The following is an 18,105-nucleotide window of genomic DNA, read 5'->3' as shown; positions in this document are numbered from 1 at the left end:
CTAAAACACTACAGAAAAAAATTAAAACCAACTTTTTGTGATTATCTTTTACTTTGTCTAACCAGCTTTTTAAACCAGATCCGCCTTAAATCTTTTGATCACCTAAAGAAAAAGCAATTCAGAATGAATCTTCTTCAAATAAAAGCATTTTCACTTGCATTTAAAAGGACATTTTTCTAGTATAAGAAATTGCATCATAGTATATTGTCTTGCCTTCATATGTGAAAATTCTTGGTTTGATATTATCAAATGAATGACACATAAATAATGGATTAAAATATGTGTTTCAGATCTGAATATTCTAACCACTACTTACAGATGCCAATGCCTTTCCAAGTGCATCACCTGTCTGTGAGCTTCCAGCACCATTTCCTCTGTTTCCTGTAATGTGGAAAGTAAACCCAACACTTATTTTTAAAGCTGAAATTTTATTTGCTTTTATTATTTTATTCATCACATAGAGTTGAGCAACCACTTTTAAAACTGATTTTCTGAGGAAGTCAGTGTCAATGGAATCAGTTCTCATTAGACTTAAAAATTTAATTAAAACAATTAGATTTACATTTAGATGCTCTTCTCTTAAAAGTCAAACACAGTACCACCATGATAACTTAAGGACCAACAAGTGAAAGTAGCTAGAAAAAGACAAATTATTTTCTAGGATCATAGTCTAATTTTAATGAAATATGGAAAAGAAAATCAAAATCAGAAAATTACATTATTGCAGCTTATTTCTAAACTGCTATCATGAAGTGCTGCACTTTTAATTAATTCTTAAAGCCAAATTCACAAAATAGTTCCTTGTGTGTCTCCTTGCTCCCCCTGCTCTAATTCCCTGTGCTGTGCTCTCATCTTTAGTTTAAGAAGTCCCTGAAAAGCTCTGATGCACCAAGCTTTCTGTCACCCCTGCTCTCAGTTGCATGTCAGCAGCTTTGCGTGCCCTTTTGCTCCACACACCATTAAGCCAAGAGGAAGTCTGAAGCCCTGCCAATTGGAAACACAGAGAGGAACTGAATCCTCAGAAATATCTGCTTTGCTGTAGAAGACAGACCCTTTAAAAGCAAATCTTCTTTCTCCAATTATCAACTTCTAAAGCCAAAAAATGTATCGAATGTGAATGTAAGCCATTCACATCAGAAATCTAAATAATGCAACGCTCACTGTTTCCAAGTTTGTGACAAACTTGGATTTTCCAGCCTGAATTTCCCATGCAGATTCACTAACTGGGGTCTGTTTAAAGATCTTGGTCTAAAACGTTCCCAAAAATGAAGCTAAGTGCAAATCCTATTGAACCAACAGGGAGCATCTACAAGCATTTAACTTCTACAGCCGTATCTCAAGACGAGCAAATATGTGCAAGGAACAGATGCTCATCCTCTATTTCTTTCTTCCTAGGTGAGCACAGAGGAGGCTAAACCAGCCACCATACTGGCTACTCTGTAATCTCTCAAACTGTTAAGAGAGGAATTTACGATGCACTTTATCAACCTCCCCTTGGAAGCAGCCTTCCTGCCTTTCTCCAGAGCAGCTCTGCAAACTTCAGTGCCAGAACTGCCTCTATGGGCCCGCACATGTACTGAACTATGGAGGGACAGTGGCCATCAAGTCACACCCATCCAGTCCCTGAGCACAGGCTTGAATCTGAAAGCAAATAAATGGGAAAGTCTTAAGCTGACTGAAAAACAATTTGCCTTATGTCAGCCACACTGAGGGCAGAAATATCACAGTGGTGAATTTTTCTTGATCTACAAGCATGCCATAAATTAAATCTTACTAATTTTGTGCATCATGCAGCCCTAAATTTCATTTTCTTGTAAAATGAAAAAAAAGATCAGGAAGAACTTTTTACCCAGAATATTATCTGATCCATTGACAGGTGGAGTGTGTGAGGCAGCTACATAAGGTGAACTGCTGGTACTGCCACGATGGAAGCTGGACATTGGAGGAAGACTGGCATTTATATCTGTAGGTGAGACTGAATGTGGGGGATAGCTCTGGAGAGAAGAGAAGCAGACATAAGACATTAAGTAGTCCTTAAATAAATGTTGATATTTTAAGATACCAAACATGTAACACCCAGCTCTTTCTTACAGAAGAAAGGGACTCCTCCAACCTCTGAACGGACCATTACACAGCCACAGATTTTTATTTATACAACAGACATAACTAAAAGCACATAAATCTAATAATACACAAAGTCTGTGATTTCTAACTGGGTTTTTAACTGACATACATGAGCAGCAAATGAGAAGTTAATTCTCATCAGTTAGATCTCCATACACAACTACAGATTAATGTGAGCTGAGTCTTACCAAACGGTCGTGTGTGTGCAGGCTGCCGTAACTGCCGGACTGGGACATGTGGGAAGAGGAGCCTCCAAGCATCCCACCATAGCCAGGCTGGCTCATGCCATTGGATGAACTCCAGAGGTCAGAAGAATTGTGGGTCCCATCTTTTTTTGTAGTATTTTTTCAGTAGGAAAGAAAACAAGAAAAATACATTTAATGAAGAATACTAATTTCTCTGTTCCTTTAGAAGATTATTTTAAACAAATACAGAATTCAGTTATTGAGACTAATATCAGTGAGGAAATGGTGACCAGTTTATACTGCATCTTCTATTTTCATACCACCACACTGTTGCTATATTTATTTTTAAAAAACCAAAGAAACAACAGAGGCTTTATAGCTGAAATATAATCCAACCACAGCTGAGAAAATACCACGCACTTCTGCTAATTACACAGACCTTCAGCAAGGCCAGATTTAAATCAAGAGTGTTGATAAAAAGTCCAGACTGAAAGAAATAATAAAAAAGGAGGTGGAGGGATAAGAAGTTTGGCCAAACAGAACTCATCATTAAACATACACTGCAAAACATCTATTTACCTAAAACAAGCAATTTATAGTCTAAGATACCCTAGCACCACAAAAATATAAAAAAACCATTTCAAAATAGCAGATTTAAGTAGCTGAAATGACTACATTACATAAGCCTCAGCCTGTGTGTCAGTGCTGTTTCCCTTCCCTTCTGCAGCACAAAGTGAAGTGCTCTGTGAATTCCCGTTCTGAGGCACTGAGCTCTCAATGTGCTCCAAACCCTCACCAGACTGCAGCACAAGCTAATTTTGTGACGTGAGGCTAAGGAAATGGATTCTGCTCTTGCTTCGTTCAGTGCAAGCCTCTTTTTTCTGGCATGCTGGATATACAAGCATTTGAGAACATAAGACTGTTAGCTGATATTGTACAGTCAGATTCCAGAAGAGTCAATAAGCCCCCACCTCATTTTTCTCTATCGCTCCAGTGTGCTGCTCTGAAGCCCCTACAAATCAAAGGATGGGAATTCTGTCCATCTGGCCTTGTGTGTAATCCCTTTAAATTTCAGTCAGCAATTAATGTCATGAGAAAAACTTTACATCAACAGACAGTTCCCTTCATCTAACTGTTTCAAAAGTATATAAAACTTAACCATAGGCTCTAGCACAATATGCTCTCTTTTACACTTCTCCATTCACCCAGTAAAACGGTGTCTGACTGCAGATTTCTGCCTAAAGGACAAGTGACATTTTACCCACCTTGCATAAAGAAAGTGCTAGCAAACATACTGCTTGGTGGCTTAGGAGATGGGTAACTTGGAGATTCTCTGTTGAAATCATCAGAACTCGGGGATGGTGCATACACCTACATATTGGAGGGCAATAAAAGCAGGTTAGCAATAACTGGGTGTCGTGCATTAAAAAAACCACAACAGCACACAGATATAGAGAGAGAAAGCACAAATAAAAAAAGAACAGTGTAGCAAGCCGCAGCATTTGTTGCCCTTGTTTTATTTGCTTTTTAGCAAGTTGCCACAGTACAGAGGAACTACAGTAGAATGATCCTAACAACACACTTTCTGGTGTGCCAACTCAGCCAGGTGGCCTGATAAAAGCCTGAATGCTGATTTTGCTTTCTAAGTACATGACTCGCACAGACTTGTTGCTCAAGATAAAAAAGCAAGATAAAACAACTGGGCCCCAAACAAATTTTATTTTAAAACAACTGTATGCCTATTTGAATATTTAATTAGCTGGCATCCCAACAATCAGAAAGAAAAGCACATCCAGTGACAAATTGAAAGGTTTTGATGCAGCCGTTTTATCATCCATTCAGAAACTCGTACGCTTTTGGAGAGCCATCAGAAATAGACGCATGCATGTCCTCAGGAATAATCTAAAAACTGCAACAGCAAGCACGTAATTTTCACACTGGCCTAGCATTAAAGAAAAGCAATACTATTGTTTTTTCAGTGTTAACACACCAGTGGAATGCCTGTTCTCAACTTCATGCAACAAATATTCTTTTCAAGTTAAAAACGTAAGATGCCAAATAAACATAATGACTCGAAGTCTTTCACTGCAGCAACTCTAAGAAGAAATATAAAGTGTATTCAGGAATAAGTTCAGTAAAATGAACAAGGGCCAGTATTCACAGAGTTGAGGACTTTATCCATAAGTAGTTGTTCTATACTGAATATTGCAATGATTAGGGTGTGTTAGAAGAGAAATTAAATAAAAAGCAAATTAACATATACGACAGCAAAAAATATAAAAAATGTAACATCAAAACTGGAGCATCTTTTTCCTATGAAGTAAAAACTGTGGCATTTTTAACTGTTTATCTTATTTGTTAAATACAGATGACTTCATAAATACATATATGATGAATAATTTCACAACTTTAAAGCTTATATAATGCAACTTCAAAAGTGCACTGTGCCCTAACATTCAAAAGTGATTATTTTGATCCCCTCCTATGCACGTACAGACACACATATGCTTCTACGGCATTCACAACTCTCCCTGGTCTTTCTGAGATGTTGTTTACCAAGCAAGAGAAGGGCCAGGAAAACCAAGCCAACCAACAAAAAAGCCTAAGTTCCCCTAAAAAAAGAACCATTGTCCTCCCAGAGGCGGACTGTTCTGATAGGGACATTGAGGATAGTGAAGTGGGCAAGTCCCGCTCCATTTGCATCCCAATCCCCCTCCTCCCGCTGCCGAACGCTTTTGCAGCCCTGCTGTTGTGGGAACAAATGGCCGGGATGTGCCTGAGCCAGCGCCTCTGACATCACCCGCGCCCAGGCACTGCGCTCTCGGCCTCGCTCACAGCGGCACCATTGCAGCAAAATCCCTGCAATCCCACAATGGTGGAACCGGGACAAGGGCACAGCTGTCGGGATGAGCCCTGGAATGAAAGGGGCAGCAGGTAAACAGACACCTGGTTAGGAGGAGTCAAGTGGAAAACTCAAAACTTTAAGTTACATGCTTGCTTACCGTTGTTTTTTATTGAAAACAAATGAATTTTTTTTTCGGAAAGAAAGCTTTTCGGAAAGCTGCTCAATATTTTACTCGAAATTTTTCAGTTTATGGAATAGACGTAAAATAGAGATGCTTACCAGACCTGAGTGACAGAATGACAATACATCCTGAGCAATGTTCGCAGTACATATGTATTTACTCTATATGATGAATGCATGTATATTGCATGCCTAGGACATATTTTAACAGAAATGTCACTCTGTCAAATTGTAAATACTCGCACTCATAAGACTGCAAACATATTAGGTAAAACTGGGCTTAATTTACAAGTTCTCTGTTGTGCAGAATAACACAGCATATGCTATAGCTGATGGATAATCTATCACTGTCACAGGACAGCAGTGGAAACAAAGCTTTATGACATTTAGCACTGCCATGGAGATGTACACTGATTAATGCGAAGTCACCTACAGTGACGAATTCTACTTCTTTTAAACTGCAACGTTATCTGTGAGATTTGTAAATACAAGCTTCAGACCGAAATTTTAACATTTTACATAATTGGGTGATTTATAAGAACTGATTAAACACTATCTCAAAAGGGGAATTAAAAACTCCTACAAATGTATAATTTACAAATATGTATGTACAAGCCATTAACATAATAAAAATGTTATGAATTATATAAACGTAAAAGAGGCCCTTCCAAACAGCTACATGAAAGTCTTAGCACAGACACATAACTTCATACAGTTTCTGCTTGTTTTGGTATCTTAACTATAGCTTGCAAAAACATAGCTGCAATGTTATGAAGCTGCACTTGTGCCAGTCTAGATTTTTCAGATCAAAGGGTTCTTGCGGCAAAACACAACTGATGTGGTCTCAAAGACTTCATTAACTCCAGATGTGGGGAAATAGCCAGCCAATTCCACAAAAGGAACGAGTCTCTTTTAGTTACAATCAGAACTACCCACAAATTAAAACCAGGCCTCTGATGTCATCTGATCACCTGCAGATGAGCGCCGGATTTTTTCTGGTTAATGACCTAATCATAATTTTTGTGCTGCGTTACTACAAACAAAATTTAAAAGCAAAGGAGAAATTTTACTAAAATTAACCCAAAGTCTATGAGATGCAAAATAGAAAGGTTTTAAATAAGAAAGTTGACAAAAAGGATGCAATTTTATTTTTGAGTGGGGAATGCATCAGGGCAAGCAGCCAGTTCACTCTGAAAGGCCCGAAAGCAGTGGGACCCCTCCCCAGGGCACACGTACACCGTGGCTGCTGGCATGGCTGTGCAGCGGCTCCCCAGTAGGACTTGGTGTCCTACTCAAAGGGCTTTCTCTTCTGCAACAGCTGAGTAAGGCAGTTAAAAATATGACGTGGCTGCTCAAGACGGCCTCTCTTAGCTATTAAACTGATAACACTGACATCCAGGAGGCATCAAACCAGTTTTTCCTGGCTGACATTCCCGCTAAGACAAGGAAGGAGTCCTGTTAAAAGGTCAGCCTGTTTGCAGTCTCCTTGAAGAGGGCTGTCTCCAGCAGGTAGAAGAGGAGCCCATCGTTAATCCCCTCAAAAGCACTGTGCCCACAGGCACCGAGCGTGCCTCCATGCTGACAAGCAAAACACTCTCCCATTATGAATGGGAAATTCCCTTCCGATAAACGCAAGCCAAAACCAATTTTTTTACACGACTTATCAAGTCTTGGACTCGACTTTTTTGGAGCTGTGCTAATATATACATCAATCCTAATGCTGCAGTGCTCCTGAAGGGCTGAAAGCCTCTGCTGGGGCAAGCACGACAAACGGGTTGCAGAGGATGTCAAGTCAGACCCACATCAGTCTCTCCTGCACCCTGAATTGGTTTACATCTCTCCAGCAGGAAAAGAAGGATGACAACTCAGATTTCTTTATCGGGGGTAGTGGTGGGGCCTGACTTCAGAGCTGAGAGATATTAGATGTATGACATCAGATTTTTGATTTGGGTTTTTTTAAACATTTGTTTGATTTGTTTAACCAAAACAAAAACATCATCCCAGTTCTGAAATCTGCCTTGGTGATGACCACAGGTAATGAACACTACCATGAAACCTATATGGATGGAATATAGCTAAAACATTTCAAATATTACTCACTGTTGCTTCTGTTTAATAATACAAGTGCCAATAACTTCAACAGTAATTTGAAGATCTGGGTTTACCAAATTTTATGCTATGTAAAACTTCCAAGTCTTGTTCTATAAATGCATTTAATAAATATAACACTTGGAGTCCTGTTGGCATCCATCCTCTCAGGGAATTTTCCTGTTTCAAATTCTTAAATATTTATCAGTGTTTAATATTAATGTTAAAAGCAGATTAAAAAACCAGCAGTGAAGCAACCAAACTTACTTCCGATGAGCTCATGCTATCTCAAGACCAAGGCTCCCATCACACACACTGTTTATGAAATTATGAATTATGTTACTCATTTAAGCATAGTTATTAGCAATTCTTGGAAGTTCAGGAAAATATTTGTCAAGCTGCTTGAGACAGAATTTTTTGAAACCAGTAAAGATGAATAACCTATTCTGTAGCTTGTAAACTCTGCTAAGTAGCCTATCTGCATTCCATCAGCATCAGTCATGCAAGTGCGCACTGATGAATGATTTGTACATGTGGCAGAACTTTACAGACTATTATCTGCAGGTTTTGCAGCAAAAGCTAATTTTGCTGAAAGGCAGTTCTAAGAAAAGGAAACTTGTTTTCATGTTTACTGTATTTCTGACAAAATCATATACTAAAACTTCAGGAATGTAGAATATTAACTACAGTTTTCTATGTTCCTCTTTACAGCAAGACAGAAGCTTCAAAAAAAAAACAACAAAAAAACCCAACCAAACCCAAGATCCAGTCCAAATTCTTGTCTAACTAATATTTAAGCAAGATGATAAAATGAAGAGCCCTAGTGTACTAAGTCAGTATCAGCACATCCTCAAACGTACTTTTGCTTCCAATTCCAGGTGTAAAGGTTCATGTATATAAAAAACCCTTCTCACCATCCAAAATGGAAATACAAGACTCCTTTAAGAGAACAGTCCTGTCCGCAAATCAAACCGTATTTTTTAAGGATGGTATAAAATTCAAACTTCTTAGAGTAGCTAAACTGAATTCCATCTTAAATAAATGTTTATGCAGTTTAGGCATGCTATACATGCCTATTTGGGTATTTTTGAAATGCAGAATCCCACTGTAATGATACATAGCACAAGCACTTCCCAGCTTCTTCCCTAGGGAAAGACAATTTTAAAGTAATGTTAAAAAGCAAGAGACAAACTTAGCAAAAATTTCAAATTCAGTACAGAGAAACCTCTTGGCCTGGTTTGCTTTTTTATTATTATTAGTAGTAGTTTTTATTTTTATTGTAGTGTGAACTAGAGAGAGAAAGAAAAAGAAGGTAAGGCAGCAAAAACAACATTAGGAAGAAATATGTGTTTATATAGTGCTTGAAGATTCTTTTTATATTTTATTTCCTAAGCAAAATCACTTCACCACACTCTTCAAATCATGCTGTCACTAAGGGACACATGCATCTATGTCTTCAAAAATTCCTGATTGAATTCAGATTTTCAGGAAACGAAAACCAGAACACTTGAAACTACTCCGCCTGTTTCTTAACCTGCTCCCCGTACTTCAGAAGGCTGCTCGAGCTGCAGGAGGAGTCCCCAGCACCAGCAGTGCCCCCAGGAACACGCAGCAGGGACACAGGCGCCATCTTTTCCGTTTGTCCCTCTGTTCTCCAAAGCCACTCTCTGGTCCTGCACCTCCAGCACAGACTTTGCATTTCTCCAGGCGGACCTTGCTGTGCACGTGCTAAAGGGAGCCAAGGCAGGGAGCAAACGGGGCGTGTTCCTCCTTGGTGCTCGCCTTCTGAGAAACCCACAACTGCCCATCCAGCACCTGAGCCCTTCCCTGGCTGCCCTCATGTGTCCAAGGAAATGGACAGAACCTTCACTTTAAAGCATTGATAAAGCTTGTTGCAGACAAGACACCCTTCTGGCAGGGGACCACTGCTTAGCAGACTGGCAGTTCAACCCAATGGAGTGGAGCAGGGAAAACTCTCTTGGGCTGATGAATTGTAACTCATCGTTTTTCAGTGGGATGCAGAGGGGAAAAAAAAAGAGCAAGAAACAGAAAGAAATAAAAATCCAGCTGACCAGTGTTTACTGCCTCTCTTTATTCAATGTCCACAGCCGCATACCCCTAGAGATTTTCCAGATGATCTTATATTTGTCCTGACTCACAAATGTTAGCTTTGACCTTGTGTAAGTTGCTGTGGGCAGCATATGGTACAGAACAGCTTTAATTGTACCTTCCTCCCTGTGCACGGGCTGGCCCAGTACTAATAAAAGCGAAATTGCATCTTAGCACCTGGCTGCTCCAAAATTTACAAACCAAAACCATTTTCCATGGACGTTGGAAGCCTAGGTCCATTCCCGAGTGCAGAACAGGCAGAGCCAGGCACGCTGCCGTGCCAGCTGAGCATCACACAGGATTATCAACGCGCGCTCTGCCCCAGCGCTCAGGGCCGGCCGCGGGACCGGCAACTGCTGCCCTAAAAACCCCCAAACACACCCAGCTCTCCCCACACGCCGTGCATTGGTTCATCTCTACGCACTGGTTCATCTATACACATGTGCTCATCAGCAACATGTTTATAAAAAGCTTCTTACACTCTCAAAATTCTCAAGGAAAAGAGTATTTTCTCAAAAAATATTCCAATATAAGCTAGCTCACCAAAAAGCAAATAACAACACACTGCGTATATGCAAAATACCTAAATCTCCTAACTTTTTTTTGGTCCTTTTTAAATAGGCATTGTAGAAATCTACTGTAAAAGATGCAGGTTCTCCACCTTGGAGAAGGGCTCAATCTCAGCCTATGATGAGAAAAATAAATATTTATTTAATAATAAAATATACTTGTACACAGACTGGTATATTAAATCAACCCATAAAATGCACAAAATAAAACAATAAACCAAATATACTTACAAATCTGTTCCCATATTAAATAGTAGTGATAGGTGATATAAAATTATCTTTTTGCAAAAATTATTTATTTTGCTGATAACTGACACATTACTGCATTGTCATCTATATTTAAATAATTCTACAGTACATTTAGAAAATAACTAACTTATTTCTATACTTGTAGGTGAACTGAAAAGAGTGGAATCATGCAAGTCTATTTTACTTTTAAACACAAAGATGGTATCAGACTTCTATTAAACATCATTTCGGTACTGTTGCACTTCCTAAAATCTAAATGAAAAGGCCACAGTGAATGACAAAGTTTGCTTAATTGTGTATTAGCTTTAAAAAAACCCCAAAAAAACAAAAACCACAAGAAGACATAATTTACATTTGTGCTGTTATCTCTACCTAAATATTTCTGCAGGTTTATTTTTAATGGAGATGAGGTATTTGGAATATTTGGGGGGGTGAGGTCTGCAGCATGGCTCTTGAGTGAAAGAGAAGATAAAACCTTATTGATAGAAACAATTTTTAAGTATAGTTTTAAATTTTTTTCCTAAAAGCTCTATACGAAAATGTTGTAAGCTTTCCTTAAACTGAGAGTATTTTCTGTATGTCAACAGGTGAAGGGCAAAAAAGGAAACAAAAAAATCCCAAACACAACAACAAAAAAAATAGGCTATGTCTAGTACAGTGCAAGTGCTTTATTTTCTTTATGAAACAGATTAGATCTTTTTTTCTTTTTGATTTAAAGGGAATTCTTGAAATACATATTTTTTTCCTATAGCACCTATCACACATAACAGTAAAATTTCAGTCCTCAGCAAGGGATTTGTATAAACCACTACTTTTTACTTTGATGGGTCCTTCCTAAAACAAAGAAATTTAAAAAACTGAACTTCTTCTAACAGTAAAAGCCTCTGATTTATATTTCAGGCTTTAATATATATGTCAGTCCTCACCGAATCTTCTATTGGGCTGCTCATATGCTTGGTTTTAAGCATAATATTAAGCTTTATTTTGGCTTACAGATTAAAGAAATTGAAAAGAAGAAAATATTTTTAATCAAAAGTTTACACATTTTCTATGTCATTTCTCACTTATTTTGTGAGTAAATAAATCAGATTTTATATACATTAGCAGGTATCGAGGAATGCCAGCACCCAAAATCTATATACGATGATCTAAATAAAAATCTCCAACTTGAACAATGAGCTTCATGCTAGCAACCACTGATTTATCAGACAATACAAATAAAAGCACTGAGACATCAAAATTAGGGTATGTACTGTTCTCTCACTGTAGAATGGTTCATACAAAGATTTGGCATACACACCAAGAGGCGTGCTTCAAAAACTAACACAAAAACCAATCCCACAACTCCACATAACCTCCTTATGTATATTTAAATTAGTAATTTAGGAAAACTTGCAATATTCCTAGGAGAAACAGTGGTAAAAGTCACTAAAACATTAAAAAAAAAATTAAATAAAACCTTGGGCAACATGATATAGGATGATCATATGATTTGTCATCTATTTACTAAGTTTTCAAGCTCATAAAGGTCACCTCTGACCCATAACAGGCACATGCTATCAATTTTCAACCATGCCCTCCTACAGTACCAGCACTTCCATCTACTATATGCCTGGAAATACTTAATAAGATCAAAGCCTTTTTTCCTGCTACAAGAACAAAGAGAAATGTTGTAATAGAGTGATCTGTGCTCTAGAAAGAATAAAATCAAAACTCCATGCAAGTTATATTCCCTTTGCTTCAGGGGTATTGTATAGTTAATTTTACTTAAGTCTTATATATATCTTCACATAAAACTTCAAACAGATTGTTTTAGCCTAGGAGCAGACATGAAAGAAAAATCATTTCATATTTGAAAGACAGCTGGCATTTATACTAAAGGAAATGAAATAGAGACCAAGCGATTTTACTGATTCCTCAACCTCTCCTCCAGTGTCTTTGCTGTTATTCAAGAAGCTCATACACAGCGTATTTTATGAATATAAAGATTCGTATTTTAATTACCATTGAACAAAAATCTTGGCAAAAAAAAGTTTACTAATGAAAGCAAAACTCACACAGGCCCACGGGAGGTGGACCAACAATAAAGAAACAAAACAAAACCAAAAAAAAGCCACAAAAAAAGATCAGTATCAGCATCTCCCCTTTTCCTACTTAATACTATTTTTATAACAGAAGAAAGCCAAAACCACATACAACATAAACAGGCTGGAAGAAACACACGGTTGTTAATTTACCATCGTATGCTAATTCTTACACACAAAAATCAGAACTGGTGCTCCAATTTAAAAAACAGAACTATCTACCACGAAACAGAAATACCTCGTCCAACTTCCACTAAGTTCAATCCACAGAGAAGAGATCCCCCCCCCCCGGAATCCGCATTCCCCCCTCCCGCCTTTGCAGGAACATTTGATGATTCCGAAGTCCCGCGGCGAGCGCGCGGCGCGGGCAGGGCAGCGCTGGCGGCCGGCCCGGTGCGCGGCGCTGCGCGGGGCTCGGGCCGCTGGAGCCGGGAGCGCTGCACAAGGCAGCCCGCAGCGCTCGGGGAGGGCGCTGCCTAAAAACAAACCCGAAACAACCCCGGCCAAACCTGCAACCCCCAAAGAAAAGGCGCGGGCACGCAGGAACACAAACTTCGGCGGGTCTTGCGCGGCCGCCCGTCCCCCGTGGCACAAAGCAGTCCCCCGCCCCAGCCCGCTCCCCTCAGAGCCCGACCCGCCGTGCGTCCCCGGGGAGCTCCCGCCCCAGCGCGGCCGGGCTGGCGGGGCCCCGGAGCGAACTTGCGCGAGCCCTGCCCGGCAGCCCTGGACAAAGGCGGCCCCTCACCGTCTTGCCGTTGTAGTAGTACATGAGGGAGCTGCTGCCCACGCCGGGCACGGGGTAGGCGCAGTACATGGCGCGGCTGGCGCGGGCCGGGCTCAGCGCGCCGCCTCCCGCTCCCCACGGCATCCACCCGCCGCCGCGCACATGGAGCGCTCAAAGGCGGCTTATGCAAAGCAGGACTGAACCATCTCCGGCCGGCGCGGGGGTTGGGCGCGGGGGGCGCGCCAGCCCCCGCTCCGCGCCCCGGCCCCGGCCCCGGGAGGAGGCGCGCACGGGCCCGCGGGCGCTGAGGGCTCGGCACACGCAGCCTACGCGGCGGGGGCCGCAGGGAACCCGCACATGGGCACGTCCTGAGCCCTAAGATAATCGTCTGCTTTTTGTTTTAATTAAATTAGAGCACTTGTGGCCGTGCAGACGCTGCTCGATGCAGCTCCAGCCACACGGCCATCTGGCTCTGTCTAAACTTGTTTCCAACTTTGGCAAACGTTTCCCAAAGGCGCGGGGAGCTGCTGGGAGCGAGTCCCAGGGGACAGCCCGAGCACCCCGCGCTCCCGGGCCCCTCCGAGCCGGGCAGGATGGGGCAGGGAGTGACCCTGACACAGACAACACCTATAGGAGGTGCTTGGGTTAAAAAAAAAAATCAATCATGTAAATATTTTCACTGTATGGAATCATCCAAAATCCATCTTTAAGATGGGGTATACAATCTATAAGGAAGGATTCTCTTGGAAACACAAGTCCAGGGTCCCTTTATATTGTATAATACAGTTTTGTATGAATAAAGCACACATACGTGCCCATACAAGACAGGACAGAGAAGGCGAGAGGACCTCAGCAACTTTGTCACATCACAAAATCGTGAATTATTCAATACAGCAAACAGACTGCAACTTCCAGCACAGAGATCCCTCAATATCTGCACACTATCAATGCCTGCTAGGCCTTTTTGCTTTCTTCACTGAGCGGGGGCATTAACTAACATTAACTCTTAATGGGGCGTACATTTTTTTTTATTTTCTACAAGTGAACACAACTGGTTATTAACTGAGCTTCTGCTAAGTCAGATACCGACTTCAATCCAGGGAAAAAAAGGTTAACACACAACCACGTTTCTCCACCTCCAGTTGTGTCTACTGCCAATGCTGTGAATTCTCCCTGCCTTCCTCCTGACAAAAGCAGGAAAATATTTCAGGATAAGGAAAAAAATGGGTAAAGTTCAATTCAGCCATTTACAGGGAGAGAAAGCAAGTTGCAGAAGTCTGGTTCATTCTGCCAAGCACCTCGTGTGTCAGTGAAACCCTCTGAACTAAAAAGATCCACAAGGGTGATAAACTGACTGCAGCTGAATACTACAATCAGATAAAAATCTCTGCGTAATGTCCATTATCTCAGGACATAACTACTGTAGTGTCTATAAATATACAGAATATATACACGCTGACAAAAAATATTCCCATCTCAAGCTTCAAATGCTTTTTCAGTGAACTCTTCCAGTCAATTAGACTACTGTGCTCAGAATATGTTGGCAAATACATCCTGAAGTTTCCATCTGCTGAAGAACACTTGCATTTTTACTGCAAGTCAAACTACGCATCCAGAACTGTTTAACTATGCAGCAAAGCTAATGATATCTGAACCAAACTCCTCTCCAATACAAAAGGCGTAGCAGCAGCAGCTGCAAAAAGAACATCACTATACTGCAGACTATTAAATTGCCAGGCCTGCAGAGTGACTGGCGGCTTCCTCCTTCCCTAGGGACCACAAAGACCCATTTCAGTCCCCAGAGAGTCCCTAAGAACCTTTGATTTGCAGCTAACAATGCCATTCCTTAAAGCTTCTCACTAATGTTCAGGACTCTACAGATGAGACTTGCTAAAAGATCTTCAGATCTTTGCATGTGCTACTTCTTATAGTGCACTAGATTAAAAACACTACTTCAGAATAATGTACAACTTAGAAAAGTTGGAAAAGACATTTTAGCTTACAGACTTGAAGTAGTAAGAGAACCCTTTAAAAAATAATTTTAGCATGCAAACTTTTGAAACATTAGAAGTACTTCCAGGGTAACTGCAGTCAATTCTTTGAAGACTATCACCAACATAGTTGTAATTGCTACTGCACCTCCATGCACACGTGCCCAGTTTTCATAATAGTTGTATTAGAGTTGAAGAGCATGATCAACCCCCTTCAAATAATAACCATTATCCACCTATATATAAGCAACTGGAAAAATGTTAAAAACATCAAGCAGAGAAACCTAACTTGACTGTGTAGCATTGGTGGGAGCTGCCCTATACTCGTACAGAGCAGTGTAACAAAAAATACATAGGTAATATTAACTAGTAATGTTTACTAACACTATTAACATTTATCAGTAGAAGTAAATCATTAACCTTGTTCACCAGCACATGGGTAAGACAAAAGCAACAATATGATCAATAAAACTGAGGAACGCCACTGCAAATGTCTGTTTGTAGACAAACTGGTCCCTCCATAATGAGTCACTAAATGAATTTGCTCCTGGCTTGCTTCCCCACAAAACAAAAGGATAACAATTGCATTTTATTGAAAAGGAAATTATTTGTCCTACACTCAGTTACATCATTGGGAATAAAATCTTGAGTGCCCAATGCTTGAAACACATCACTGTATCTGCTCTACATTTACTGTATGAAAACATTCTCACATTTGGTACATTGATTGACCATACAGGATCAGGCCATAACTCCATCATGAGTTATGGATGAAAAAAGTATCCATGAAACTACATAAGTTTACTTTCACCAGGATAAAATATGAACCTAAAATGGAAGAATTTGAAAGACTGCTGAAAAAAATGCTATGTTGTTAGCAATAACTCTGCATGTGCAGGAACTGCTACCAGGTAACTATTCCAAAAGCTCCTGAAGTCCAAAGCAAGTTTTTTTGTGGTTGCAATTTTTCTAATCCTCATTTAAGCCAAGCAACAGCTGCTCTGAACTTTGTTTTCTTAAGAGAATCATGTTACAGTGAAATGAATCATAGCTGGATAAGTGGTACTGTACAGGGTACCGTTGTTTACTCCATTTTTCCTTGGTGACAAGTCAAGGGTTAATCTTATGACTCAGCCTGACAAAACAAGTCAGCTGGAGACAGGACCAATTTTTTAAACTTGATTTCAGACAGACATGCCGTCAGCAGAGGAACACTGAACTGACATGCACTTTTGTAGCCCGAATTGTTTCCACTCATGACCCTGTAGTGTGTGTCAAAAACAATAAACTGCCTGTTCCTAAAGTATGTAAAGAGATTATGAAAGCTGATGCAGAGTGAAATACTGACCTAAAAATAAATGAAGCTACCTGTAAGAGAATATTTTCAAAGATGATTTTAACGCTAAGAGATTTTGTGAATGAACCACATTCACATTCTCCCTGAAAACAAACTTTTATGTGAAATACATTTTTGTTCCATTTGTCAGAGTCACAAAGTAAATACACCATAAGCATATGTAATTCATCACTTGAATTTATAAAAAATAAACACAATTTCCACAGATTACTGAATGTTATACCATATGAAAGATAGTTACATAACTGTCTCAACAGATGAGCCATTCTCTAGTCAAACATATTCCACAAAACTGAAATATCAAAATGCTTTAAAAAGGTTAATGCCTTCGATCAGTTTTGTTATTTTAGATGTTCTAACACAAAAAACACCAAATCTCTTTAAATTACTACTAGAAATTAAAGCTCCTCTTTCACCAACAAAAGCAACTGTGATGTGCAAACCCAAGTATCAAGTATCTCCTTATGGAGAGCAAGCTTCAGTCTTGTTGAAAAAAACAGTAACATGGTCAGAGCCCAAGCCTGCTTTCCATGGGGAACCCAGATATTCTGTTCTTACCAACTTCCATTATTTTCTATGGGGCTAGGTTAACCTTCTAGCTTTGGAAATAAGGCAAAGGCAACTGTCCTAGAACTCTCTCCTTTCCATCCCACACTGTCCAAGGCTGGAACATCTTATCAATTTCAACCACGTTCAAAGAGGAACAGAAGTTTCACAAGTGATAAAGTTCTTATCAGTTCTAAGAAAACGGGAACCTGAACAGGAGAGACACACTGGAACTGATACAGAACAACCTGTTGCTATCTAAAATATACATAGTAATTTTGAGCTGTTTGTCCAGCAAAAATTCAGGGAAAAAAACTATACATCTCTGGATTCCAAATACAACCTATTGTAAAGCCAAACATTTACGATGATTAACTATAGCAAAGCCAGACTTAGGACCATTGCTAAGCCATGCACTGAATATGCTGCATAATGTAGCTGTCAGGATAGACAAGATTTCAAGCTGTAAGAAAGAAACCTGGCTGTTTTCAGGGGAAACACAATGCTTATTATACTGTCCTCCATGTAATTCATCAGCTAAGTAAATGTTAATTTATTTTAAAATCCTGGAAGGATAGCCTTCTGTGTTAACCAGCCACTAAGCTTGCTGCTCAGCAGAGATGGAGCAGATGAGCTGTATGGAAGGCAATTTAAAATAACCCAGTAGACTAAATTTTATAGGCAATGCCTCCTGCCAATATCCAAAGGATGATGTTTTATGCAAATTAATTTGCTAATCCACACAAGAGGTAAAATAGTTTGGTGGTTTTCATTTTCAAAGGGTTTGTCTTTAACTGCACATTTAACATTCACGTTGCTACAACCAAGGTAAGAGTTTAAAGGGATAGTGAATAAACAGTAAATACTAATTAAATGGATATTAATTGCTATCCACTACTTTCACCTTGCAGTATTACAAGGTTGAGGGATAGTTGTTGTGGATTTTGTTGCCGATTTGGGCTCTTTTTTTTTTTTCCTGCAAAAAAACTCCAGTTAGCTGTGGCAGATATGAGTAAAAAAAATAGCAATTTTTTTTAATAGGAAACTGCAGCCA

At 39.8% G+C, this 18,105-nt stretch overlaps 1 protein-coding gene across 14 annotated transcripts in view; it reads right to left on the bottom strand.

The window, feature by feature from the left end:
- The window catches only part of TCF12 (transcription factor 12), a 160,901-nt gene that overhangs the window by 26,503 nt on the left and 116,293 nt on the right, over window positions 1-18,105 (bottom strand). For 8 of the 14 annotated variants that reach the window (XM_071441604.1, XM_071441607.1, XM_071441606.1 and 5 more), the window contains 4 exons: window positions 3,575-3,680; window positions 2,313-2,452; window positions 1,850-1,994; window positions 317-381 (listed from right to left, as the gene is read on the bottom strand). In XM_071441604.1, coding sequence (XP_071297705.1) covers window positions 317-381; window positions 1,850-1,994; window positions 2,313-2,452; window positions 3,575-3,680 — 456 coding nt within the window. Of the gene's footprint in view, window positions 1-316; window positions 382-1,849; window positions 1,995-2,312; window positions 2,453-3,574; window positions 3,681-12,942; window positions 12,968-13,178; window positions 13,356-17,063; window positions 17,085-18,105 lie in introns of those variants that run through there. The other 6 variants (XM_071441612.1, XM_071441614.1, XM_071441617.1 and 3 more) reach the window with 5 other exon arrangements.

Source organism: Agelaius tricolor, unplaced genomic scaffold (assembly GCF_023055355.1).
Source record: "Agelaius tricolor isolate 1412-34295 unplaced genomic scaffold, bAgeTri1.0.p SCAF_16, whole genome shotgun sequence".
Taxonomy (NCBI): domain Eukaryota; kingdom Metazoa; phylum Chordata; class Aves; order Passeriformes; family Icteridae; genus Agelaius; species Agelaius tricolor.
The sequence above is the reverse complement of the archived record's forward strand: the minus strand, read 5'-3'. Positions and strand labels throughout refer to the sequence as shown.